Raw genomic sequence first — 25,870 nt, 5'->3', positions numbered from 1 at the left:
GTGCGCAGGGGGCCGGTCCCGCGGGTTCGAGCCGAGCCGAGCCCTGCCGGTGCGCGGGGGGCCGGTCCCGCGGGTTCGAGCCGAGCCGAGCCGAGCCCTGCCGGTGCGCGGGGGGCCGGTCCCGCGGGCTCGACGCGCTCGCGTCAGCGCGGCGGAGGCGGCGGCGTTGCCACGGCAGCGGGGGCGGGGCGAGGCGGGCTCCGCGGCGGCGGCGGAGCGGGCCCGTGGGACCCTGTGGGACCGGCCCGGGCCCGGCGGAGGGCGCGATGCAGCTGCGGCACGTGCGGACCCTGCTGGCCCCTCAGGTCGGACAGGGCCGGACTGGGGGGGATCGGGCCGCGGGGGAGCGGGCCGGGCCAGGCCGGGTCGGGGAGAGCGGCCCTGACCGCTCTGGGGCGCGTAGCGGCGACCCTGAGGCTGTAGTGTGACTGTTGAGCCGAGTGTGCCCGCTAAGCCCTGTGTGCTCGCTGGGGCTCGCTGTGTGCCCGCTAAGCCGAGTGTGCCCGCTGAGCTGTGTGTGCCCGCTGAGCCGTGCGTGCCCGCCGGGCTCGCTGTGTGCCCGCTGGGGCTCGGTGTGTGCCCGCTGAGCCGTGTGTGCCCACCGAGCCGTGTGTGCCCGCTGGGGCTCGCTGTATGCCCGCTGAGCCGTGTGTGCCGGCTGAGCCATCCTGTGTGTGCCCGCTGTGCTATGTGTGCCCGCTGGGGCTCGCTGTGTGCCCGCTGAGCCATCCTGTGTGTGCCCGCTGAGCCGTGTTTGCCCACAGGATGGGACGGCGCGGGTGACCTGCATGGCCTGGTCCGCCAGCAGTGCCCGCTTCGCCGTGTGCACTGCGGAGCGCGTGGTGCTGCTCTACGATGAGCAGGGCGAGCGGCGCGACAAGTTCTCCACCAAGCCGGCGGACGCCAAGGTGAGCGGGGCCGGGCCGCCCTGGGCATGGGCTGGGCATGGGCCGGGCATGGGCCGGGCAGCGCTGGGGCAGGCAGGGGCGGCCTCCCCACAGTCACACCGAGCCTCTCTGCAGTACGGCAGGAAGAGCTACGTGGTCAAAGGCATGGCCTTCTCCCCGGACTCCACTAAACTGGCCATCGGGCAGACGGACAACGTTGTCTATGTGTACAGGATCGGCGAGGAGTGGTGAGTGTGCAGTGGGGTCCAGCATGCTCTGTTCTTAGCCTGATCCTCACCCTGGCACACGCTGCAGTGCCCATCACCCGGCCCCTGGGAGCCACACAGGTGTCCGTGGGGAGCAGCAGGTGAGGTTTCCTCGGCAGGGCCCATGTGGAGCTCGGGCTGTGCATGCAGCTAGCTGGAGCCAGTGTTGCCATCATGTGTCGCAGCTGTGCAGCGATGGCACGCATCTGGCCCAGTGCAGCCTCATCTGCTGGCAGGAGTTGTGCTAACAGTACTCAGAAGGGCAGTTCATCAGCAGTTTGGAAGCTCCTGATGAACTCTAGGGGTCTTTTTTGTTTTTTTGCCTAAAGTTGTGATAGACTAGCAGCACACAAGATTTCAATGGACTGTGTTTGGCAATATCAAACGAGGGTATCAGAGTAGGGTGATCAGAATGTTTAGGGTTGCTGATAGTAATTTTTGTTTCTGTTTTTCTGTAGGGGTGACAAGAAGGTGATATGCAACAAGTTCATCCAAACGGTGAGACCCAGACTTCTGTTTGACTTCATTTTCTCCAGCATGTGTAGGAAAAGACAATGAGAGGTCTCTCTGCTCATAGTCACAGGTGTACTTGGCCAAACTGTACTTGGCCTTTAAAGAATCTCTAAATTCTGAGGCACATATTGCTCATCAAGCTCCAGAGGTGTCCTAATGCCTGGGTACAATGGGCTAAATTGTTGAACGATCAATGCAGTCAGTTACAAAACTTTGGGGACTACTTTAGGCATCAATGGACAGACTGTTTTAAGGGAGTTGAAAGGGAAAGATATGCGACACTCAGAGCCCAACTCTTTTTCCCAGGTTTGCAGTTCTAAACTCCAAGATGCCTTATTAAGCAAAATGTAAAGTGTGCAGAATTCAAACTGTGCAATTTCCACATGCTCAATTGCCTCAGGTTTATGATTTCCGTCTGGTTTGCTCCTTGGCCACCTCTGTGTTGTGCTGCTCTGGCCTGGCCTGCCTGTGTCACAGAGCAGCCTGCCCAGTAGGTGTTTGCCAAGGCTTGCCCTGAGATCTGGCTGGAAAAGGCAAAGGTGTTATGAATTCCTTGCACAGAAAGCCATCAGAGTGAGAAAATACAGTGCACTGACTGCTTCTGCCTTCAGAGGCAAAAGTCCAGCAGCTGCCCCAGGCTTTCCAGGGAAGTGCCATCACCACATAGTCTCTGTGTCACCAAGAAAGTTCTCTGCAGGGTAGAAGGTAGGAGGAATCATCCTTCATGTCCAAATCTCAGAAGACATAGACAGAGCTGCTCCAGGTGGAGTTGCTGGAGTCTGTGCCAGGCTTTCTCAAGCTGTCTCTCAGGTGAAGGGTGGCCTCAGCCTCTGGGTGGAAACCTTTCATCTCAGGGTTGGGTCATGGCCTGCCTCTGTGGCTGCTCTGGCTGCTGCAGGGAGCCTGGAGAGGTTTGTGTCTGTGGCAGGAAAGCTGCTTGCTGCTCAGCCTCTGTTTTGTCTGCAGTTGAGCTGCTGCACTGAGTGGTCATGAGAATAGTGTCATGAGGAAAAGATAGCAACAGGGCCTTGGTGTCCATTTGTCCCTTTGCTGAGCAGAGTGGCCATCCCAGGTGTGGGCACATTTAGCCTCCCTGCAGAGCTCTTTCCTTGTGTGCTGCTTGCTGCCTGCCCCTCCAGCTGCCAGCCCAGGGGGGTCTGCTCACCTCTCACAAGCTCAGATGCTGTGCAGGGCACATGTACTTTGTATTCTTAATGTAGAAATTCTGCATTTTTTTCTCTCATTTCTCATTTCCCCATGCCTTTTCTATCATTTGTAACACATTAAATCCTTTATTTTTTTCTGATGCTGTTTGTCTGGGGGTTTACTACTGTGTCTGGCTTTCTCCTGTAACTAAGTACTGTTATTTACAAATTTTTGAAATGTTCAGTCAATATGAGAGGTCATTTATTGAGTTCTTTCCCTCTCCTGCCTCTGGGCCCTCTCACACACACAGTGATCCCAGTGTGTGCTCACACTGGCAAGCCAAGCCTCCTGCAGAGGGCCAGGAGGAAAAACAATGAGCACATCACCACTGTGTGAGGCTTGTTCCCAAGCTTCTCTTGTGTTAGAGTGGAAAATAAGCCTGACAGATAATGGGGGAAACACACAAATTCCTGGGAAACAGGGGTAATGAAAATGGGTCTTGGTCATTTAAATTGTGAACAGTTCGGTTACCTTGAGACGTTTTGTTGTCTGATTGTAGCTGTGTTTGCTGATGTGAATGATCAGAGCAGGGATGGAAGATGAGATAAATAAACGAGGAATGAACAAATGCTGAAATGTATCTTAAGCAGTCCCACGTGCTTAAAATGGACAGAGAGCCAGTGAGGCTGGTGCTGGTGGCAAACACCATCCTTCTTACTGACTGAAGTTCTGCAGGGTTGATGTGAAGGGCTTTCCTAAACTTTCTTGGCCCTCTCTTACAGTTGGGTTTTGTGGTCAGCTTTGTTCGTTCTGACTCCACCTCAGGTTTTGAGAATACCTTTGGTTTGGATTTAATGAGCCTGTTTCTACCTGGCCCGCTTGGAGCATCTAATAACCATCTTACTCGTCAATGAAAAAATAAACACTATTTCTTATTCATCAAATAAAGATCCAATGGACAAGTGTTCTCATAGCTATTACAGAAGTTGTCACAGTGAAATCATTTTTATATTTTATACTTGTTGCAAAAAACCTTTTAAAACAGACATGATTTTATACATTCACTAATAGCACGTGGCAAGCCAAGCACTGCTCACTAAGTAATACTCACAAAAGAGCTCCAAACTGAACACATCCCTGTAACTTTCTTGCCCTCCCATACTCCTCCTGTGCTCAGTTACTTTGCTCCAGCTCTCTTTTGTCTAGTTTGAGCTTCAGCATGAAGTAAGGTTTGTCCAGTATCTTCAGCTAGTGTAAGGCCTGTCCACATGCCCCATCTGTCCTGCCTGAACAGTGTCTGTTCATGAACTGTTTTAGGTGGCAGTGGGGCAGGGAGCTGGGTAGGGTGGAGCTCTCACCTCTCTTTTCACCTCCTCCTTTGCAGAGTGCTGTGACCTGCTTATTGTGGCCGGCAGAGAATATCATTGTCTTTGGTCTTGCTGAAGGAAAGGTAGAGAAACTTGTTGTTTGTGTAACTTTCTTTCCCTTGTGGGGGCTGTCAGGGTCTGACAGTGGCTGTGCTGGGGGGTAGGAGCCATCCCTGGGTGCCCCAGTAACAGCAACAGAGGGATTACACTGTGGACTTGAATTTTCTGGTTCACAGTTAGTCCCTGGAGGTTCTACTGGATCTCTTGGATCTTTTGGATCCAAACTTTTCTAGAAATGTAGAAATGTGACTCCAACTATTCCTCTTCTATAACATACTGGGAGTCAGTGAGCTTCCCGTGATTTCTTTCCCTGATAGTGAACAAGGAAACCTCTGGGAGCATCATTTACACTGGGGGAGATCCACATTCTACTGATGACAGCAGCACTGCTCATTTTCTCTTTCTCAGGTTCGTTTAGCAAATACAAAGAACAACAAGTCTTCCACCATCTATGGGACAGATTCCTACGTGGTCTCACTAACTTCCAAGTGAGTGTGGCATTGCTTTGGCCTGCCCTGCTTCGGCTCAGTCTCTCCCCTGCTGCTGGCTCAGCATAACAGGGACCAGGGTGGGAGCTTGCCAGTGTTCTCTTGCTGTCACTTTGTTCTCAAGATAATAGCATACTGTGCTCTCCAGAAGAAATTCCTTCCTAAAAACCTGGTACCTGGCTGTGCCACACGGGCAGTGCCACTGACTGTGCCCACTGGCTGTGCCACATGGGCAGTCTGGTTGTTCTTCAAACACAGTAGAGGATGAAAGTCTCCACAAGCTTACTAATATTCATTGATGTATTTGAATCTGTGACTTTATAAGGATTACATTTGTCAGCTTCATCTAAGTAGTAACTAACATTAATCATGTTTAAGGGCTAAAAAAAAGTATCATCATTCTGCCAGATAAAACCTTTGACAAGACTGTAATTAGGAAAATAACCATAAAGTGCAATTTAAAATTATTTTCATTAATAAAATTTCATTTAAACTACTTTAGTATTCTTTACCTAAAAATTAAGATGTGTCACAGTCCTAGGAGTGGAATTTTCACTAAATGCTGTCATTCTGGTGACAGGTACATGATTGCTGAATTGCTACAGTGTCCATAGAATTTGTTTCTGTTCTTGAATCTTCTAATCATCACTAAAAAGTGTTTCTCTGAGTACAAAACCAACAGTTTTTTGGCCTGTTTCTTTTTCTTTGCTCTCTCCTCCCTGCTTGTGTCGAGAAGCACAAGACATCAATGCTATAAAAAATGGACTTGGGCCTGGAGTTTTTGCCCAGGTGTTTTTTGCCTACATTGTGTTTCTTTTAGGGATTCCCAGTATCATTATACCCAGCCTCACTTCTGGAGCAGTTCCAGTGCAAGAGCTGTTTGATGTGCATTGCTGTAAGCACTTGTGAGCACAGTCATTATTCCACTGAATAATTCCACTAGCTTCTGGGTTTTAGTGATACAGAAAGTTTTTTATTGTGATTTTACATGATAAAGACACTTAACTGGTCACTCTCCTTTCCACTCTGGGTTCTTTTGTCTGCTCTCTTTTTACAGGCACTGGCACAGGTACTTGATATTTGTCTTGTCTTTGGGGAAGGTTCCTTTGATGAGGAACATCAGCCATGACCCTGGGAGTGGCTGCTCTGGCCAGGCATATGAGTGTGAAAGTGCAAGTGTTCCTGTAACATTGCATCATTCTGTGTTTTTCTGCAGTGTGTCGGGGAGAGGAATCCTGTCTGGCCATGCAGATGGAACCATTGTGCGCTTCTTCTTTGATGACGAGGGCTCAGGTGAATCACAGGTACCAAAGATCCTTCCCAGTGAGCAGATTTCCTATTTGCACAGCCTGCTTCCCAGCTCCAGAGCTCTGGAAAGGGATCAGGCTGTGGAGAAGTGCAAGTCTGGAGAGGAGCTGCAGGCTGTGCTTGCTAGCAAGGGTTTTGGGAAGCTCTGATGGAGGCAGAACAGTGATTAGATGCTTTGGAATACACCGAGGGCAGTGCTAAGGGGGGAATTCATGTTTTTGTGTATGAGGCATAAGGGTGTTCAGGTGTCTGGAAAGATCTGATGTTCAAGTGTCCAGGAGAATGATGCTTGAAGAGGTAGGGTTCCATGGAGTGGTTACTATTGCCCCACACTTAGTAGGGTGTAGTTACCACAGTTAATGTTGACTGTCACGCTCAGATTTTGTCCTTGGACACCCAGCATTTCTCCTGAGCCTCCCACTCCTCTATGCCAGGAGTCTCTCTGTGTTTCAGGGGATGCTGTTCTCAGATCTTTTGTCTCCAGCTGAAGCAGTTTGAGCATGGCTGCTCTCTGTCATGCTATCATGAAGATCCATCTATACTCTGTTGTGTGGGGAGTTCAGTCTCAGTCTAGTTAATGGTATCAGTGTTCTTACTGGCATTACAATTTTTCTCACACAGCTGATGAATGTAATAGTTGATAAATCTCTCAGTTCTGGTTTGTCTTCCTACAGACTAGGCAGGCAGACAGAGCTGCCCCCATGGACTGGGCTTTGCAGAAGGTGCCATACTGGTCCCCACTGGGACAGCTGAGCACAGAGGCCAGCTGGGAGCTGGGGCCGTTCAGGTGTTGAGGCTGTTCTTGTCTGTTGTAGGGTAAGCTGGCAGTGCATCCCTGTCCTCCTTACGCCCTCGCCTGGGCCTCCAGCAGCATTGTGGCTGCAGGCTGTGACAAGAAGATTGTCGCTTACGGGAGGGAGGGCAGCGTGATCCAAACCTTCGACTACAGCCGGGACTCGTCAGAGAAGGAGTTCACCACAGCAGCCACCAGTCCCAGCGGCCAGTCCATTGTCCTGGGCAGCTATGACAGGTACCATGGACCTGACAGAGAATTCTCTTTGTAGTCCTTCCTTTGGCAGCCATAGACAGTTTTTAAGGTCACTCTGATCTCCTCTCTCTCCCAGGTTACGGGTTCTGAACTGGAGCCCGCGCCGCAGTGCCTGGGAGGAAGGCAAGCCCAAAGAAATAGCTCATCTGTACACCATCACAGCTCTGGCATGGAAGAGGGATGGCTCACGGATCTGTGCGGTTTGTGTCGTCAGCCAGGAGGCCTGAGCCCTCCAGGGTCCCACCAAGGGGATGTTTGTGCATGGGAGCAACTTGGTGTGCTCAGAGGGGGGCTTTGGACATGGTCATCCTGTGTGGGCACAGCTCACCCAGGCTTTGGACATGGTCATCCTGGTTACCTTACCCAGGGGGAGGCTTTGGACATGGCCATCCTGTGTGGGCACAGCTCACCCACAGGGAGGCTTTGGACATGGTCATCCTGGTGTGGGCACACCTCACCTGGGTTGCAGGGCAGACACTGGGGCCGGGACCTTGTGCTGGGTTCCTGCTGCAGTCAGGTGTGCCAGTGTGGAGCTGCAGAATCTTCTGCATGCTGCTGTGGTGGCTCACTGGGTGCAGCAGCCCTTGTCTTTTCTCAGGAGCCTGATAAGGTCAGCACAGCTTCTGCAGAGCAGTCTCAGGAGCATTCATTCCTCTGGGCACTCATGAGAAGAAGTATACAAACTGACCTGCTCATCACATTCTGTGTTTCTGTGCTGTGTTTTCAGTTCAGCCTTCTCTTTCTTTGACCTTTAGCCATCAAGCCTTAATCTGCCTTTCTCTAAAGTTAGATTATTCCTTAAATCCCTTTAAATTGATCTTTCTGCATCTTTTCTGTAGTAAGTTGACTGACTTCAAACACTTAAATTATTTATGAATGATGTTATTTATGACTTTTCTTTATTAGTTTCTTGTGGTTTTCTGTTAAACAATCAAGAATCCTTGAAATATTTTCAGACCAAGAATTATTGATCATGTGAACAAATATTTTCAGAAAAGGGGAAGGGGCTAAAGAATAGGAGATCAGTGGAAAGAAGGGGGATGTTATAAAGAAAGAAAGAAAGGTGAAACGATTCTTCTGGAAGGAAGGCTGGGAGGCTGGGAGACGGAGAAGTGGGAAACTGAGACGAACAATGGGAAAGATGAGAATAAAGGTGGTTTTTAACCCCGCCTCCTCCCATCCCAGATTCATGCCAGCATTTGGTAATCTTCATTTTTCTGAGAATGGCTCAATCTTTCTGTTGTCCAAAGAAAGTCAAAATAGGGCTGGTCCTCCTGCATGTGGGTGCTTGTGCCTTGTTTTCCAGAGCAGCTGGGACTGGTGTGTTTGTGTCTGACCTCTGATCCCCTTCATGTAAGCAGGGTCTGGAATCGTCCTCCTTAACAGGGGTCACTGACTGTGTTTTCATCCCTAGGGTACGCTGTGTGGAGGAGTTGAACAGTTTGACTGCTGCCTTCGCAAAACCATTTACAAAAATAAATTTGAAATGACATATGTGGGACCAAGCCAGGTAAGAGACTATCTAATGAGGTATGAAAATGAGATGTTTGCCAGAACTGGGCATGTTTGGAGTTGTGCACCAATGGTTTGTTCATACCAACTTGTTGCATAGGGGATATGCCTGGAACAGGGCTAAGGTTGGGTGGGAATTGGATAGCATGAGAGACCATGGAGTTCATTTCCTGCCTTGTGAATTTTTGTGAGGTACCTCCATGTCAGGTGCAGACTTCTGAAGTGATTTCATTTCAGCCAAATTGACCTTGTTCAGAATGTGGCAGTAAGGGTGAACTGGCAGCCTGGGCAGCCCTGTGCAGTCAGGGGAGAGAGTACAGGACTCTGCAAAGGAGGCTCATCCTTGGGGGCCTGAATGGCTCTCTGGTAAGGCCAGTAACTTATGAATGGCAGAGGTAAGAATCCCACATGTCTACTACAGCTGTCATCCTATGCAAAACGAATGATAAGGATTGTAAAAAAAGCAGAGGGAAATGATGGGGATATCTAAATATCCTGGTATCATCTGTTGCCTGATCTTCCACAGGGCAAGAAGTCTGTGCTGTTCTCTGTGCATGGCCTCACATTGCCTTTCCTCCTTTTCACTAGGTCATTGTGAAGAACCTCTCCACAGGAACCCGAGTTGTGTTGAAATCCCAGTATGGTTATGAGATTGATGAGGTGAAGATCTTGGGGAAGGACAGGTACCTGGTGGCCTATACCTCAGACACGTTGCTGCTGGGTGATGTCAGCTCCAACAAGCTCAGTGAGGTACTGGAAAATGGGTGGCATTTCTGGAATGTCAGATACTTAACTTCATAACTCAGGGGATATGATTTCTGCATGGGAACAATCCCTCTTTCCAAAGAATCATAGAACAGTTCAGGATGGAAGGGGTCTGTTATCAAACTTACTGCCCAAAGGGAAGTCAATATTAAATTCAGATTTAATTGCTTTAGTCCTCTATTCCAGTGCTTTACTGTACTCATGGAGGAAAGCATTTTTCTAAGTTGTCTTGGTATTTTGACTGCTATTTTATCATCATTTTTCATCCTTTCACTCTGCATCTGCCAAAAAAAGCCTGGCATCACTGTATTAGAGGTTTCCTAAGCCCTCCCTTCTCCAGGCTGAAGAAGCCAAATTCCTTCAGCCTCTCTTCACAGTGTGAGTGCTTCTTGATGGGCAGTGTGCTGAACTTGCTCCAGTTTATCAGTCTTTCCTGTACATGGGGGCCCAAATCTGGATCTTTTACATGTATACATTCCAGATGTGAACGTACAAATCTTAGTGCGTTTGAAAGAAACAAAATAAAAAATCGTCAGAAAATAGTTCATGGCTGTTTTCCCACAGCTTATGCCAGTGCCATTTCTGGTAGCAGACAATTCACACAAAATTGTCCATCCCCTGATCCTCACAGTGCACTGACTGCTGAGGCTGGAGAATGTGGGCAATAGGCTTATGTCTAATAAAAGCATTAAACAGGCCTGAAGGACATATTTGCTTTGTTCACCAAGTTGAACACATACCTTTAATTAGACTGATGGTGAGCTAATTAGTCTCTCTTGGAGCAGGAGCTCTGACTGGAGGTTTGTGCTGGAGAATGCTGATAACTTGGTAATACAACTGAGAATTTGGCCAGAATGAATCTCCCAGCTTTCTCTACATCTTACTGCACTGAGTTTTTCTTTCAATTACACAGCTATACTCAGAAAGAGCAAGGCTGTGAGATGTCCATTTGCTCTCTTGCTGTCTGACTGGAGTTCCTTTGAGGCAGTAAGTTGGAGTTTGCACTCAGTGAGGGAAGAGGACTGCTGTAGCCTTGGCTTTCAGTGTTCTGCTCCACTGGTCACTTGTCTGTTGTTACCACAGCAGCTGTTGTATTATCCAGTGCTCTATGTAAATTTCCAATCAGTTCTTCCCCCACTGGCACTGTGCTGATGAGCCATTGCTAGAATGACTCTAAAAAAAGGGAGCTCAGCTACATGTGGTGAGGAGATTCTGCTCCCACAAGTGTTAGCAGTGATTCTGTGGCTGTGATTAACAGAGGCAAAGGATCTGTTTGGGTGCTTTTGAAATAAAGCTGGTCTGGGGAAGGTGGAGAAGGGCTTGTGAAGGATAGGATAGGATAGGATAGGATAGGATAGGATAGGATAGGATAGGATAGGATAGGATAGGATAAGAATAGGATGGGATAGGATGGAATAGAATGGAATAGGATGGAGTAGGATGGGATAGGATAGAGGGAGTACCTTGGTCCCATAAAGGCCTCTTGTTTGGAAGGCAGTAATGTACTATACAAAGAGAGCTGGAGTCTGAAGCTGAGTCTAAAGAGAGGAGAGGACCATGTGGAATTTGCAAGCTGGGAATGGCTGAAAAGCAGTGCTGGCAGCTAAAGTGATGGGTTATGACCCATTGTGCAGTGTAAGTCATGCTGTCTGAGGGAGCCAGAAGCTGGACAGAGGAGCCCATCAGGTGCAGGCTGGTGCTGGTAGGGCTGTCAGCCTCACCCCTGGCATTGCTTTGCAGGTGGCCTGGCAAGGATCCGGGGGCAACGAGAAGTTCTTCTTCGACAATGAGAACGTGAGTAGGATGGGACAGAGTGCTCCCCATGAATGGTGTGTGGAGCTGTGTGTGCATCAGCAAGAAAAGTGTCACCTGCATTTGTGGAAAACCCTGTTTCTCAGCAGTTTCTGGATTTAGCTTCTTCATGCAGATCCCAATCTGCTTCTTCCCTTTTCCACATGCCAGGTACAGAATAAACTCGGTGTGTGGACTGATGAGTTATATAAGTGATAACCCTGAAGGAGAGAGAAGCAATAAAAGATCAGTGGCCAGAGAGGGTGTTAGAGATACAGAATACAGCTGTCATGGGGACAGCTTGACTCCTGCAGGACTGATAGGCCCACAATTAAAATCCCCAGCCTTAAGGGAAAGCTGTCAGTCACAACAAAAAGGCAAGAACAGCTCCTTAGTCATCACAGAGTATTCAAATTTAGATTTGTGTGCAGCAGAGTTCTTTCCTGCACCCTTCACTGGTAGGTGTGAGTGTTTCTGTCGTTCACTCTGTAAGTGAATTCCCCTCTCACCATCAGGTCTGCATGATTTTCAATGCTGGAGAGCTGACACTAGTGGAGTATGGAAGCAATGACATCCTGGGGTCTGTCCGCACGGAGTTTGTGAACCCTCATCTGGTCAGGTAAGGGTTACACCTGCCTGTGTGAGCAGCAGAGGCAGTTGGTAGAGTCAGATCAGATATATAACACTGGAGGTGTCCCACAGTGCAGCATGCAGCCCCCAGACACCCACCTCTCACAGGGACCACTGATGGGTTTCGTGCCACCTTACTGGCTGTCAGGTGTTAGAAGCACAGGAGCCTCTTTTCCTCTGATCCTGGTGCAGCCTGCCATGGCTGTTGCTGAACCTCCTGTGCATATTCTCAGGCAACTCTGCATCCAGCTGCTCCTGGTACAGCATCATTAGGGACTCAGTTGCCAGCAGGACCTCCTCTGTCCCTCCAAAATTCTATACCTCATGTTCTGGTTCAGGAGAAGGGGTGATCATGGGCTGCTCAGAGCAATGTAACCAATGTGTTATTGGGGACCCCTGAACCAGAGGGGCAGCTTTGGGGGGAAGCCATGGATCAGAAAGCTTTGTTCTCTCTTGAGGCAGCTATAGCTACTGGGCAAGTGTCACAGATCAGAGAGCTGCCAGAGGCAACATGTGCTCAGGGAAACTGCAGGGGAGTCAGGGAGGGACTCTGATTCAAATGTGAATTTGGGAATAGTGAAGGTAATAGTCATTCCCTTCAAATCACAGTGTCCGTATCAATGAGAGACAGCAGCGAGGCGTGGATGAGAACAAGAGGCTGGCTTACCTGATAGACATCAAGACTATAGCAACAGGTGAGTGTGACCCTCCTTCCCCTTCCCTGTATTTTGCCAGCCTTCCTCATTCCTTTTCATTTTTTGTGCCAGGCAGCACATCCCTGAAGCTCCTCTGTGCATTCCTTGTACCAAGCAGCAGATTCTCAAGTTCCCCTTTGCATTCCTTGTATCAAGCAGCAGATTTTTGAAGTTCCCCTTTGCATTCCCTCTGCCTGGCAGCAGGTTTTGGATGTTCCCCTTTGCATCCCCTCTGCCTGGCAGCAGCCCACTGGAAGCCAGGCTGTCCTGCTTTGGGCAGGATGGTGCCTGTCCTGGACACAGCCATGGGTGGCTGGCAGTGTGTCCTGGACCCAGGCTCTGTGTTGCCTGCACTGCCCATGAGCTGTGCATGCTCACAGACAGTGGGAGAGAGCTGCTGCTGCTGAGAAGGTATCAGAATAAAATGTCACTGCTTTTTGGTGTCCATGTCACAGTGTCTGTGCTGAGGGTCTTGCCCTAAACAGGTCCCAGGCGCCTGATTCCCCTGGCACAGCTGTGGGTGCTGAGCACTTTGAGGTACATCAGGTACTGACACCGTTTCCTTTCTTTCCTTCCCCAGTGGACCTTGTTGGTGGCTACAACACTGGCACCATCAGTCATGACAGCAAGATCGACTGGCTGGAACTCAATGAAACAGGCCACAAACTGCTCTTCAGGGACAAGAAGATGAGGGTGAGGCAGCCACCTCAGGCCACGTGGCAGGATGGTGTGTGTGGGGAGAGGTGGGGACAGATATGCCTGAATGGAGGGAGGGAGGTGAGAAGCACATCTGAGACACTCCTGATTTTTTGCTTACTGCTCCTTTGGGGCAGATTGACCATGGCCAGATTGCATGAGCTGGCAGTGTTGCATTCTTGAGTCCTAGCTAATGCTGAACTTAGTTACTGGATGTCTTGCTTCATCTCATCACACCTGACAATGAAAATCATGGGTTCTCCTGCAGTACTTATGTCTGTGGTGTTCAAAATCATGTCAGTCAGGTGAAGCCCCAGTGACTGGGAAAAGGAGAACATTGTACCTATCTTTAAAAGGAGTAGGAAGGAGGACCCTGGCAGCTACTGGCCAGGTAGCCTCACCTCTGGGGCTTGGAAGGTCATGGAACAGATCCCCCTAGAAGCAGTGCTAGGGCAGATGGGGAATGGGAAGGGGATTCAGGACAAGCAGGGCAGGTCATTCAGGACAGCCAGCATGGCTTCACCAACAGAGAGTCCTGCCTGACCAGCCAAGTGGCCTTCTCTGATGGAGAGACTCCCTCAGTGAGCAAGGGAAGGACCATGGATGTCATTTATCTAGATATCTGTAAAGCCTTTCACACAGTCCCCCACAACATCCTTCTCTCTCAGCTGGAGAGGGATGGATTTGATGGTGGACTGTCTGCTGGATAAGGAATTGGGTGAACATTCACATCCAGGGGGAAGTGGTCACAGCTCAGAGTCCTGGTGGACATCAGTGACAAGCAGTGCCCCTCAGGGGTCCATGTGGGCCAGTTCTATTTTATATCCTCATTGTGGTAGAGAGGGAGGGATTGAGTACACCCTCAGCAGCCTGCAGGTGACACCAAGTACAGATTGAGTACACCCTCAGCAGCCTGCAGGTGACACCAGTACAGATTGAGTACACCCTCAGCAGCCTGCAGGTGACACCAAGTACAGATTGAGTACACCCTCAGCAGCCTGCAGGTGACACCAGTACAGATTGAGTACACCCTCAGCAGCCTGCAGGTGATACCAAGTACAGATTGAGTACACGCTCAGCAGCCTGCAGGTGACACCAAGCTGAGGGTGCAGTGACACACCTGGAGGACAGGGCCATCCAGAGGAACCTGGACCAGCTCCCCAGCTGTGCCCATGGGAATCCCATGAGATGTAGCAAGGCCAAGCATAGGCTGTGTCCTGAACCAGTCCCACAGTGAGGGCAGCAGGGGAGGGTGGGCTCTGTTCCTCTGCCCTGTTTGGGTGAGACCCCCATCTGCTCCTTCCAGATGAAGGGTCCCAGCTCAGGACGGACATGGAGCTGCTGGAGCAAGTCCAGAGGAGGCCACAGAGATGGTCAGAGGCCTGGAACACCTCTGCTATGAGGAAAGGCTGAAAGAATTGGGGTTGTTCATCCTGGAGAAGAGAAGGCTCCAAGGAGACCTTAGAACCCCTTCCAGTGCCTAAATGGCTCCAAAGGAGCTGGAGAGGGGCTGTGGACAAGGGCCTGGAGTGAGGGGATAAGGGGGAATGGCTTCCCACTGCTGGAGGGCAGGGTTGGATGGGATACTGGGGAGAGATTCTCCCCTGTGAGGGTGCTGAGAGCCTGGCACAGGCTGTCCAGAGCAGCTGTGGCTGCCTCATCCCTGGAAGTGTTCAAGGCCAGGTTGGACAGGACCTGGAGCAACCTGGTCCACTGGTAGGTGTCCCTGCCTATCCTATGGCAGGGGGTTGGAACAAGATGATTTTTAAGGTTCCTTCCAACCCAAACCATTCTGGGGTTCTATGGTTTCTCCAGCCATTTTGGTACAGACTGAAACAGGGACATTCTTGTTCTCTTTTGATAGGTGTTTCATGAGACTAGCACTGTTCTCTCTTCTGTTTCTCATCTTCTCTAGGTGAGGACAAGGAATAGAGACAGTCTGGGACTTTTCAGTCACAAGACATCATATACATAGCAAAGTTATGCCATATGTCAGGTTACACCTTCCAAAGTGTTGTGTTTGGTTTGGGGCAGTGTGTTCCACAAACAACTGACCTCTCACCTTATTGGTAGTAGTCATTGCAACAGGGCTGTGCCTGGGATGGACAGTTCAGCCCAAAATTGCAGAGGAAGGCCCTTCTTGGTCCCTTAGCTTGTTTCCATTAAGGATTTCAGAGCCCATTTTCCTGTTCCAGCTCTGCAGCTGAGAGGCAGCTGAAGTAGCATGAGGCATATTCTGGCTGATATGTGTCTGTGCCGAGCTCTAAGGGAGGCAAGAGTTTGAAATGCTGCAAGGGTTTAGAAAGGTCTTATAGGAGTGTGTAAATAAGTATGAGATTTTAGGATGTGTGTCTTGGAAAAGGTCTCTTTCCTAGTGGGTGATGTCTGTTTCCAAGATGCCTGCTCAGCTCAGGTCCTGTGGTGAGCCTGCCAGAGCCCAGCTGAGCCTGTGCTCCCTCCCTCTGCAGCTGCAGCTCTATGACATCGAGAGCAGCACCAAGACCACCATCCTGAGCTACTGCTCCTACGTGCAGTGGGTGCCGGGCAGCGACGTGGTGGTGGCTCAGAACAGGAACAGCCTCTGCATCTGGTACAACATCGACGCTCCAGAGCGGGTCACCATGTTTCCTCTGAAGGTAAAACTGCAGGCTTTGATTGCCTCCTGCAGTTCCTTCTTCTTCTTCCTCACGTGTGTGGGAGTAGCAAGGGTGGTATGGCAGAAGGGAGACAGAAGGGAACTGTTAGTTTCTTCTGGACAAAATACAAGCTCATTTGTCAGCTTTGTGGCAGATATTTCTGGCAGAAGATGGAGCAAGGAGCTGCTTCATGGCTCAGTGCTCACTCATTCAGAAGAGCCATGACTGGCAGAGCTGTTGCAGTGCTGCCCTCACACCCTGAGACCCCCCACACTTCAGATGAGCAGGGGAGTATTGACAGCTGGTCCTCTTTCTAGGGGGATATCGTAGGCTTGGAAAGGAATGATGGAAAGACTGAAGTGATAGTGTCTGAAGGGGTGAACACTGTGCCCTACACCCTGGATGAAGGCCTTATAGAGTTTGGAACTGCCGTTGATGATGGGGACTATCACAGGTGAGTGCTGGATGTGCCGGTGGGGATGGCAGGTGGCTCATGGCACATGCCAGGCACCTGGGAATCAATGACCCATGAATGGCAGCAGCACAGCTTTCCAGAGCTGAACTTCAGACTCTCAGCATGATGTTGCTGCCACATCTGGCTATAACGAACACCAGAGTCCTTCAGGAGAGATTCCTCAGCTTTTGCCTCTTTGCAACTTTGTGGTTTCAAACTCAGGGAGAGACTGGCCAGTCTGGTCTCACAGACATCAGCAGGGCTTTGCTGAAGGTAGCTGTCAATTAATTGCAGTGAATAAGAGTCTCCAGAGCAGCCAGATGTGCAATGGTGCTTGGGTGCTTTTACTGCTGCCCCTCCAGGGATGCTGGCAGTACCATAGAAACATCTAGGAGCTGTGCAGAGTGAAAATTGACTGCCTCAAGTGCTCATGGCAGCTGCCTGGATACTGCTGACACTCTTAGAGGGCTTTTAAAAGCAACCAGGGAAGAAAACTTCACCTGTTCATAGCACTGTTGTGTCTTCAGAGACTTTCTCAGTGGGGACTTGTATCAGACAGAACACCTTAGATTTGTCTCACACTGCTGCAGCCTTCTGCTGATAATCTGCCTCTAGGTACCTTAGCCCAGGTAGGAATAACCTGGATGTCTGAATTTCCCCCTGCTCTGTCAGGTTCTGTGTTACACTCTGCAGAGCTGGGCACCCTACTCTGGTTAGGAAGGTCCTGTCTCAGTCTGGGATTTTCTTCAGAGAGCTCTTCTGTCACTGAAAGTCTGCAAATCTCTGTCTCAAGGGCTGCTGCATTTTTGGAGACGCTGGAGATGTCCACAGAGACTGAAGCCATGTGGAAGACCCTCAGCAGACTGGCTTTGGAAGCGAGACAGCTGCACATTGCAGAGAGGTACATCACACCTTCATGGCTTCAACGTGCTCTTTGCTGAACCGCAGAAACCAGGGTCCAGCTGAAGATGTGACTCTGTGTATGGTCTGGAGTATTCCCTGCATTGGAGACTTAGCTGTTCTCTGTGCCAGGCCATGGCTTTGCCTTTTCACCCCAGCTGGTAGTGCCAGGAACTGGGAACACCTCTGTAGCATAAATGTTTGTTGATGTTGGCCCAAAGCTGTGTGTAGCAAGGACTCACAGAGCTGATAGACATCAACAAGCTTGAGGCACTGCTGAAGCCTGGGGAGGTGAAACATGAGCCTTGGTCATGCTCCTGGATTCCCCCATGGAGCAGGGCCAGAAGGCACATCTGAGCATAAGTCTTGGCAAAATTCTTCTCTTGAGCCAGGGCCGCCCCACCTCTCCCACTGCTGAGCTGAGTCTGCTGCCTGGTTTCTATTTTCTTATCTTGGACCAAAAGTGGGCAACAAAGCCTGGATATTGACTAACTGCTTTGCATTTTCCAGGTGCTTTGCAGCTCTGGGAAACATGGCAAAGGCTCGATTTCTGCATGAAACCAATGTCATTGCTGACCAGGCAGCTCAGGAGCATGTAAGTGAAACGTTTCCTGCTCCTCAGAGCAGCAGTTTCCCTGTAAACACTCACATGCACAAGATCTTGTGTGTCCTTGCTTACCAGTGTCATGCTGCAGACCAGTATCTGTTCATGTAGAAAGTGCTAACATTGTCTTCTGTCCAAGGCTGGCCATTTTATACTGTCCTGGCTTGTCACTGCTGGGATTCTCAATGTCTTTGTTTCTGTAGTGAGCCAGCCTCCAGCTGCAGTGCCCTCTAGAGTGTTCCATTCCAGAGCTGTTCTTTCCCTCAGCACACTGAGCTTGCTGTGTTGTCTGCAGGGTGGGGATGGCACAGACCATTACCTGGTGCGGGCCCGCCTGGCCATGCTGGACAAGAACTACAAGCTGGCAGAGATGATCTTTCTGGAGCAAGTGAGTAAAGGATCAAGGGATGGAAGAGGTTCTGTTTAATGCTGGGTGGGGAGGTGTGTGCCCTCTGCTGGAAGAGGAGAGGAAGACGTTGCTTGTTCCTAGCAGAAGAATTTTCCCCATGAAGTAGAAAAGGTATTCCTTGTTCTGAGGTGTGCAATTACCCTGAGGTGTAGGAAGAGTGTGAGGGAGGATGTATATCCAAATAATGGAGACAGTACACTTTTCCAAGTGTTTTCTGCACATCTCACCCTGCCTGCTGTGAGAGCTCCTTGGCAGTGTGTCTGCTGGGGTTAACACTTTGCTTTCCAATGCAGAACGCCCCAGAGGAGGCCATGGACATGTACCAGGAGCTGCACATGTGGGATGAATGCATTGTGGTGGCCAAGGCCAAGGTACAGAGTGCTGCTGCACTGGCTGTAGGCTGGTCTTGCTTGGTAAATCTTCTGGTTGGGAGCTATTCAGGGATTCAGGGTCTGTGTTCTTTTCACCTGCCCTACCTTGCTTCTGCTCAGAAGGGCTCCAAGTAGAAGGGAAGGTTGCACTGGTGTAAGTACAGACCTAGCTGAAGCTACTGAAATTGGTTTAGGAGTATCTGTGCTTCAGAAAAGAATGGATAGTGCCCACTGGTACACAGGGCTGGCATTGTAGTTTCTGATAACTGGGCAACAAGAGGCGTGGTGCTGTGAGCAGCTGCTCAGAGCCTGCAGGATGAGCTGGACAATATCTCATCCTCCCCAGGACTCCCAGTTCTGTTTCTCCACAGGGACACCCAATGCTGGAGAAGCTGCGTCGGGGCTACTACCAGTGGCTGCTGGACACCCAGCAGGAGGAGAAGGCTGGGGAGGTGCAGGAGGGCCAGGGTGACTACCTGGCAGCCATCAGCTTGTACCTGCGGGCAGGGCTGCCAGCCAAAGCAGCACGGCTGGCCATGAGCAGGGACGAGCTGCTCACCAACGGGGACATCATCGACAGGATCTCCTCAGCCCTGATCAGAGGGGAGCTCTATGAGCAGGTGAGTGCCCTTCCCTCTGGGCTTCCAGCTTAGGGGCATCATTAGCCCATCCCGTCACCTGTGAGACTGTATGAGCAGGTGAGTGCCTTCCCTCTGGGCTTCCAGCTTAGGGGCATCATTACCACATCCTGTCACCTGTGAGAGAACAGGTGAGTGCCCTTCCCACTGGGCTTCCAGCTAAGGTGCATCACGACCTTCCCCATCCTGTCACCTGTGACGCACAGGGCCACTGAGCTGGAAAGCAGCAGAGGTAATTCTGGGTCAATGAGGTTGCAGTTAACATTTATGAGGAAATCCTCACTGTACCCATTGTATGTGGGTGAGGTCTAGAATTACTCAATAATCAGGAAAAAGATCACATCTGATTGGTAACATGTGTCCAGAATATAGAGTGTCAGTAATAGTTAAGGAGACCTTAGGAAAATTTGGAACAGAACAGAATTGTGAATCAAATGGAAAACTTGATATCAGTGTGGAAATGTCAGTGCTTCCTCATATCAGAATAAAATATGGTGTAAGGATGGTCTAAATGGAAGAGTTAAGGAAGGAAAACAAAGAGTTGAAGACTGTCTGTAAAGCCATGAATATCATAAAGAAGGGATGTGATTATTCTCTGTGTCTAATGACACCAAAAATGGATAACTTATTGTGAGGTGGCAGTTTTAAAACCAAAGGGTGTTTTTTTCCATAGCACATCATGTTAATGCAGGAAAGCAGTGCTGAGTCTGCTCAGCATTCTGGCCAACAGAGGCTTCTGGCAGGGGCTTAAGAAAAAAGCACCTGCTAGAGGCACTGATTTAAAATAAGCATAAAAAATAAAGAACAGGGCAAGCAAATACAGAGTGGCACTTCCTCTAGTGTGTTTTCACTGAACTGAGCTAGGGGTTCAGCAGTTTGAAGCCTGTAATGTACCTGAACAGCTCTACTTCTGTGTTTGAGAGCTCTTGATAGACTTTACTTTTATGAGCTTGTCAAATTATTGCTTGAACCACATGTAGATTTTAAGTTACAATTTTGGCTATGAGTTACCCAGTTCAGTTAGATGTTATGTGAAAAAAAAAAACACTGCTTTTTGTTAGCTTGTTTTATGTTTCCTTTATAAATTATGTTTCTTTAGTCTCAATTTATCTTCAGCATTTTCTGGCCATTTCAACACAAGACAACTTTGTACTTTCTCAAACCTGTCATCTTTTCTTAAGCTTTCAGTTGAAAGACTAACTGGAGCTCCCAGCTGCTGGATGTTGTTACCAAAAGTATAAATAGTCCAAGAATTTTTAGACAAATCATGGAGGTAGAGTCTGTCCAAAGGCATTAAATACAATGATGTGAGAGCATCACAACAAAGTCAGGCAGCTTCTGCTGTGCAGGTTGTCAGAGATGGACAGAGAGGGGAAAGGCTGGTATATGCTTGCTCTGTTTTTACAGTTCTTTGGATGTGTGGTGTTGGCACTGTTCAAATGCTGAAGGGGATGAGCCTTTGGTCTTGCAGGATGGCTGTGCTGGGGTCAGGAGCAGGAAGGACAGTGGTCTGGGCTGTCTTTCCTGGTAGTTCATCAATCCCCGTGCACTTGGTTAGCTGGGTGGGCAGAGCTGGTGCAGGAGGGCATGGAGCTGGTGGGGTGTGATTATGTGGGGTTGGTGGCTCTGGAAACTGGTTCTTGTCTCTGTCCTAGGCTGGAGACCTGTTGGAGAAGGTTGGCAACACACGAAAGGCTCTGGAGTGCTATGGCAAGGGCAGTGCCTTCCTGAAAGGTACTGTGCTCAATGTGTTCCTCCACTCATCTCCAGCAGGAGCCTGGCTACTCTGGCCTGGTGGCAGCTTGAAATATTGCCCTGGAGCCTGGAGATGCCTGGGTGCTCTGCAGCTCCCACCTATCCTGTCATTCAGTGTATTTTCACATAGCTGTACTTGCACATGCAGTGCCAGGAGAGTGTCTTGTTCCCAAGCCCGTGGCCATGCTGACTGCAGCAGCAGGGCTTTGACCCAGCTCTCCACAGGGTCTGGGCTGCTGGGGAGCCCATGGGAGCTGGAGTGGCTCAGGCAGCAGCATTGCCCTCCTCCTGTGCCAGCTCCAAGCCATGTTTGCCCCACAGCTCCCTGCTGGCCTCAGCATTACAGCTGCTGTGTCCCCTTGCAGCCGTGGAGCTGGCTCGCCTGGCGTTTCCTGCAGAGGTGGTGAAGCTGGAGGAAGCCTGGGGAGACCATCTGGTGCAGCAGAAACAGCTGGATGCTGCTATCAACCACTACATCGAGGCCAGGTGGGAGCAGGGCAAGGCTGGGTAAGCTGCAGGGTGCTGCCAGGGCAGGGAGTTGGTACCTGCAGGGGCTTTGCCTGAGTGAGCCCCACTACACTGCTTAGCAATGCCCCACTTGCTTGTGTGCAGCAGCCATTGATGGCTCCCACATCTCTCACAAGGTCTCACAGTGCTGATTGCTCTTCCCTGCTGTCCCAGTCCTTTCATCCCCCTCAGCACTGCCAGTTCCTCAGCTGCTTTATGCTGAATCAGGCAGCAGAGCACTCTAGTCTCCCTGGCACGGTGCAGCTGGAGGAGATGCTGCTGCCTGGCTCTAAAGGCTGATGGTTTGGTGCCAGGTGCTCAATTAAGGCCCTCGAGGCAGCTTTGGGAGCCCGGCAGTGGAAGAAGGCCATCTACATTTTGGACTTGCAGGACAGACAGACAGCAGCCAAATATTACCTGAAGATTGCCCAGCATTATGCAGCTTTGCAGGAGTATCAGGTGAGGCACAGACACAGTCACCTCTGCTCTGTGTGTCCCTGGGCTGTACTGAGTGTGGTGCTTTCCTGGCAGGTTGCAGAGGAGCTGTACATCAAGGGAGGCCAGACCAAGGATGCCATCGACATGTACACGCAGGCTGGGCTCTGGGAGCAGGCTCACAAGGTGAGGCAGCAGCCAGAGCTTCTGTGCACCTCACCCCGCTTGGTGAGATCTTCCATCAGCAGGTGGTTGTGCCTTGTGCACCAGTACCTGATCAGCCAGGACTCTTCCCAAATGCGTGTGCAGGGACGTCCAGTAGCCAGACAAAATCCAGTGTTCCCATCCTGACCCGTCCTGGCCTTGTCCCTCTCACGGCCCTGTGTGGGTGCACCCCTGGCACAAATGGCCTTCTCCAAGAGCTGGTCCTGTGTGCTTGGCGACAGTGACAAATGACTGCCTGTTCTTTGCAGAGCATACAGCACAGATATCTGTCAGATGGGAAGGAAATATGTTTTCCCTTCTCCTGTCACATGTCAGGAAATTGCTGTGCATTTCTCCCCTGTGCATTCCTTTTGGCAGCTGGCACTCAAATGCATGAGCCAGGAGGAGGTGACAGTGCTGTACATAACCCAGGCCCAGGAGATGGAGAGACAGGGCAAGTACAAAGAAGCAGAGAGGTGAGTTTCCCCCAGTACTGCTGTCAGCCCAAGAGCCCTGGAAAATCAGCTGCAGTGAGGAGAAGCCCTGTGCTGGGTTAGAGGGAGAATTTGGGACTGGGGTTTGGAATGGTCAGAGGAGCTTTCTCCACACACGGGGAGCTGAAGCTGATATTTCAGGATGTGGAAAGGTTTCAGGGACTAGTCTTGTCCTTGGCTGAGCTGTGTGGATGTGCTCGTGTTGCCAGGCTGTACATCACTGTGAATGAACCCGATCTGGCCATCACCATGTACAAGAAGTGCAAGATGTATGATGAGATGGTTTGCCTGGTGGCCAAGTACCACAAGGACTTACTTGGAGATACTCACCTGCACCTGGGCAAGGTGAGTGCATCTCATGGCAGGGATCAGCTCAACCAAGCAGGGGCAAGATTGTTGTTATGGACGAGGTTTTCAGATTGCTTAAAAAATCAGTGGCAAGGGTATGAGCAAACGTCAGGTTTAATATTAAGTATCAAAGCAGAACAAGTTTGTTGTTGAGATTCACTCTACTACTTAGAGGACAGCTAAGGCACAACAAGGAAAAACTAGCAACAACAAAACCAAACAAAGTGCAGGCAATCAAAGAAGAAATTAACTAAGAACTGTCTGTGGGGATGGGTGGGTGTGACAAAAGACAGTGTGGGCAAAGATAAAAAAGAGCACAGCCTAAAAGCCTAACAGCACTCAAACATAAGAGTACTTTAATTTAAATTACACCTTAAGACTAACAATTTTAACATAGGAAAACATTTAACTTCCATCTAATTAAACTTATGGCTTAACTGTAACAATCTAACAGAGGAATAACACTTAACAGCATTTAGCCTAACTTATAACTTTGAAGTTATACTTAGCAAGTCAGCAGAAGAGTAACACTTGGCAACACTTAGCTTATAACTTATGTTTAACAACTTTGCAAAAGAACAACACTTAGCAGCATTCAAATAAGTTTGTAACTATAATTTAACCTTACTTACAGGCTAACTTACTTAGATATCCAAGATACTGAAACATTTAAGAAATCCACATTTCCCACAGATTTGCCATAGCATACGTGCATCTTTATGCACCCAGACAGAAACAGTCAGTGCCTTCAAGGTACCTGTGAAGAATTCCCCCCAGAAGTCAGTGAAATCCTCACTTTGGAGGCCTTTGCATCTCCCAGTGGGTGAAGGATCAGGCCCCAGGGAGTGACCTATTGGCCCAGCACACATTGTGTTTGGCAATCCTCCAACAGCAAACCTGAGGGTTTGCTGGCTCTGACAGGTGCCCCCCAGAGGGAGGTTGCTGTGGTGCCCACTGTGGTGCCAGGACAGCTCCAAAGGGTCTCATTTTGGACTGCTGTTTATAGGATCACCAAGGGCTTCAGTCATAGCAGTGCTTCAGCCTGGCCAGAGTTTGGGTTGGCATTTTCTTTGAAAGTGTGAGAGCAGGAATGTTGTGCTATTCAGGCAAGAGGAATATTTTCCAAGGCTGGTCATAAGGGAAACAGAAGCTCATTAAACAGCAGCAGTTCCTTGGAGCAAGGCAGTGTTTCTGATAAGCTCAGGAAGAGCTGAGCCCAGGTGGTGCTGTCAAGGCCAAGGGCTAACAAGCATTTCTCAGCTCCCACTGCAGCCTGTGAAGGAGAAGGGGGGAATGCACAGGTGTCCACACGAGTGTCACTGCCTCATTGCTCTGCCTGCAGGAGCTGGAGGCAGAGGGGCGCCTGCAGGAGGCTGAGTATCATTACCTGGAAGCCAAAGACTGGAAGACCACGGTGAACATGTACAGAATGAATGACATGTGGGAAGAGGCATACAGGGTAATAATCACTCACAGGGGTCAGCTTCTGGCTGTGGGATCCTGGTGGAAGCTGCTTTGTCTGTGTTCTCTGCAAGATCAGAACACTTGGTGTGCCCTGCCCAGCCTCAGAACTGTCCCAGCCCTGGAGCCCTATGTGCCTCCCAGCCAGCAGGGTTTGAGCCTTTCTGCTGGGCTCCTTCCTCGAGGCTCTGCCCTGATCACTCATCCTGTGGTACCTCAGGGGTGTTGCTGTGGCCACAGCGCCCAGCACTGCTCTGCTCAGTGCGCCCATGGAGTGCTGGGCTCCTCCTGCAGTCCCAGCAGGGATGTGGCTCTGCTGAGCAATGCTGGGCTCCCTTTGCTGTCCCAGCAGGGAGGTGGCTCTGCTGAGCAATGCTGGGCTCCCTCCTTGTGTCCCAGCAGGGATGTGGCTCTGCTGAAGAATCTGGGCTCCCTCCTTGTGTCCCAGCAGGGATGTGGCTCTGCTGAGGCTGCTCTGCTGCACCCTGTGTGCCTTTGCCTCACTGTCCCCTCACCAAGGCAGTGGTGCTTGCAGAAGCATTTGTTGGGAGGGAACAGATGGTCTTGGGGCTCCCTCCTGCTGGCAGGCAGCACGTTAGAGGGGCTCAGTCTGCTGAAGGTGGAACATACTCTGGGTTTTTCCATTTCCTTTCCTTTGGACAGGTGGCCAAGGCATACGGGGGTGCAAACTCCCACAAGCATGTGGCCTATCTGTGGGCAAAGAGCCTGGGTGGAGAGGCAGCTGTGAAACTCCTCAGCAAATTTGGACTTCTGGAGATGGCCATTGACCATGCAACAGACAGCGGGTATGCAGGTGCCCAGCACCTCCCTCCCCTCTGCCAGCAGAGAAAAACGTGCGGGCCAAGATAACCTGTGCACATGGCACTGCAGGTCCAGAAAATGACATGTCTTCCATCCCACCGTGCTTTACACAGCCTTCCACACCCTTGGCACATCCCACTTCTCTTCTTTGTGTCAGTCTCTCAAATGCCACGTCTGAGCTGGCAGGCAAATGCAGTTTGTCCTCTGCAGGGGAAGGCTTGTGAGAGCCTCTGAGCATGAGAGGGTTGCTCCTCATGTCACCATGAGTAACTGTCTGCCACAAGAGCTCTGGCCCTGCTCTGCAGCTGGCCAGGTGTCTGCCTGCATGGCCACTCATTGCTGCTCTTCCCGAGGCTCCCACATCTCTTGGCTCCTGCCTTGGGCTCTAACAGCATGTGGGAAGGAGCCAAATTTCCTTCATTGCAGGGTCTTTGAATTTGCTTTTGAGCTGGCCCGCCTCTCCATGAAGCAGAAGATGCCAGACATCCACCTGAAGTATGCCATGTTCCTAGAAGATGAGGTAATTTTCCCCCTGGAACAGGTGCAAGCCCTCCAGTCCCTCAGGTAACTGAGCAGTTGTCCCTGGGCTGCTGCAGCAGTCCCTGCATTTCCAGAGGGCTCCAGTGCCAAGCTCCACACACCTGTGTTCCATAAACGCTG

The 25,870-nt window shown here is 50.4% G+C and overlaps 1 protein-coding gene across 1 annotated transcript in view; it reads left to right on the top strand.

Moving 5' to 3' along the window:
• Window positions 1-193: 193 nt before the first annotated feature.
• IFT172 (intraflagellar transport 172) overlaps window positions 194-25,870 on the top strand; it is a 37,937-nt gene continuing 12,260 nt past the window's right edge. The window contains exons 1-31 of the mRNA XM_059468332.1: window positions 194-305; window positions 765-908; window positions 1,023-1,135; window positions 1,612-1,651; window positions 4,197-4,262; window positions 4,648-4,727; window positions 5,944-6,031; window positions 6,851-7,065; window positions 7,160-7,283; window positions 8,498-8,593; window positions 9,184-9,345; window positions 11,101-11,154; window positions 11,667-11,770; window positions 12,391-12,476; window positions 13,057-13,169; window positions 15,641-15,808; window positions 16,126-16,262; window positions 17,056-17,163; window positions 17,673-17,757; window positions 18,062-18,154; window positions 18,469-18,546; window positions 18,918-19,166; window positions 20,840-20,918; window positions 21,305-21,425; window positions 21,761-21,905; window positions 21,978-22,067; window positions 22,464-22,561; window positions 22,789-22,924; window positions 24,270-24,386; window positions 25,052-25,194; window positions 25,637-25,730. Of these exons, the coding sequence (XP_059324315.1) occupies window positions 267-305; window positions 765-908; window positions 1,023-1,135; window positions 1,612-1,651; window positions 4,197-4,262; window positions 4,648-4,727; window positions 5,944-6,031; window positions 6,851-7,065; window positions 7,160-7,283; window positions 8,498-8,593; window positions 9,184-9,345; window positions 11,101-11,154; window positions 11,667-11,770; window positions 12,391-12,476; window positions 13,057-13,169; window positions 15,641-15,808; window positions 16,126-16,262; window positions 17,056-17,163; window positions 17,673-17,757; window positions 18,062-18,154; window positions 18,469-18,546; window positions 18,918-19,166; window positions 20,840-20,918; window positions 21,305-21,425; window positions 21,761-21,905; window positions 21,978-22,067; window positions 22,464-22,561; window positions 22,789-22,924; window positions 24,270-24,386; window positions 25,052-25,194; window positions 25,637-25,730 (3,465 nt within the window). The 5' untranslated portion in view covers window positions 194-266. The remainder of the gene's footprint in view (window positions 306-764; window positions 909-1,022; window positions 1,136-1,611; window positions 1,652-4,196; window positions 4,263-4,647; window positions 4,728-5,943; window positions 6,032-6,850; window positions 7,066-7,159; window positions 7,284-8,497; window positions 8,594-9,183; window positions 9,346-11,100; window positions 11,155-11,666; window positions 11,771-12,390; window positions 12,477-13,056; window positions 13,170-15,640; window positions 15,809-16,125; window positions 16,263-17,055; window positions 17,164-17,672; window positions 17,758-18,061; window positions 18,155-18,468; window positions 18,547-18,917; window positions 19,167-20,839; window positions 20,919-21,304; window positions 21,426-21,760; window positions 21,906-21,977; window positions 22,068-22,463; window positions 22,562-22,788; window positions 22,925-24,269; window positions 24,387-25,051; window positions 25,195-25,636; window positions 25,731-25,870) is intronic.

This window comes from Ammospiza nelsoni, chromosome 3, assembly GCF_027579445.1.
Source record: "Ammospiza nelsoni isolate bAmmNel1 chromosome 3, bAmmNel1.pri, whole genome shotgun sequence".
NCBI lineage: Eukaryota > Metazoa > Chordata > Aves > Passeriformes > Passerellidae > Ammospiza > Ammospiza nelsoni.
This window is presented reverse-complemented; position numbering and strand designations above follow the sequence as displayed.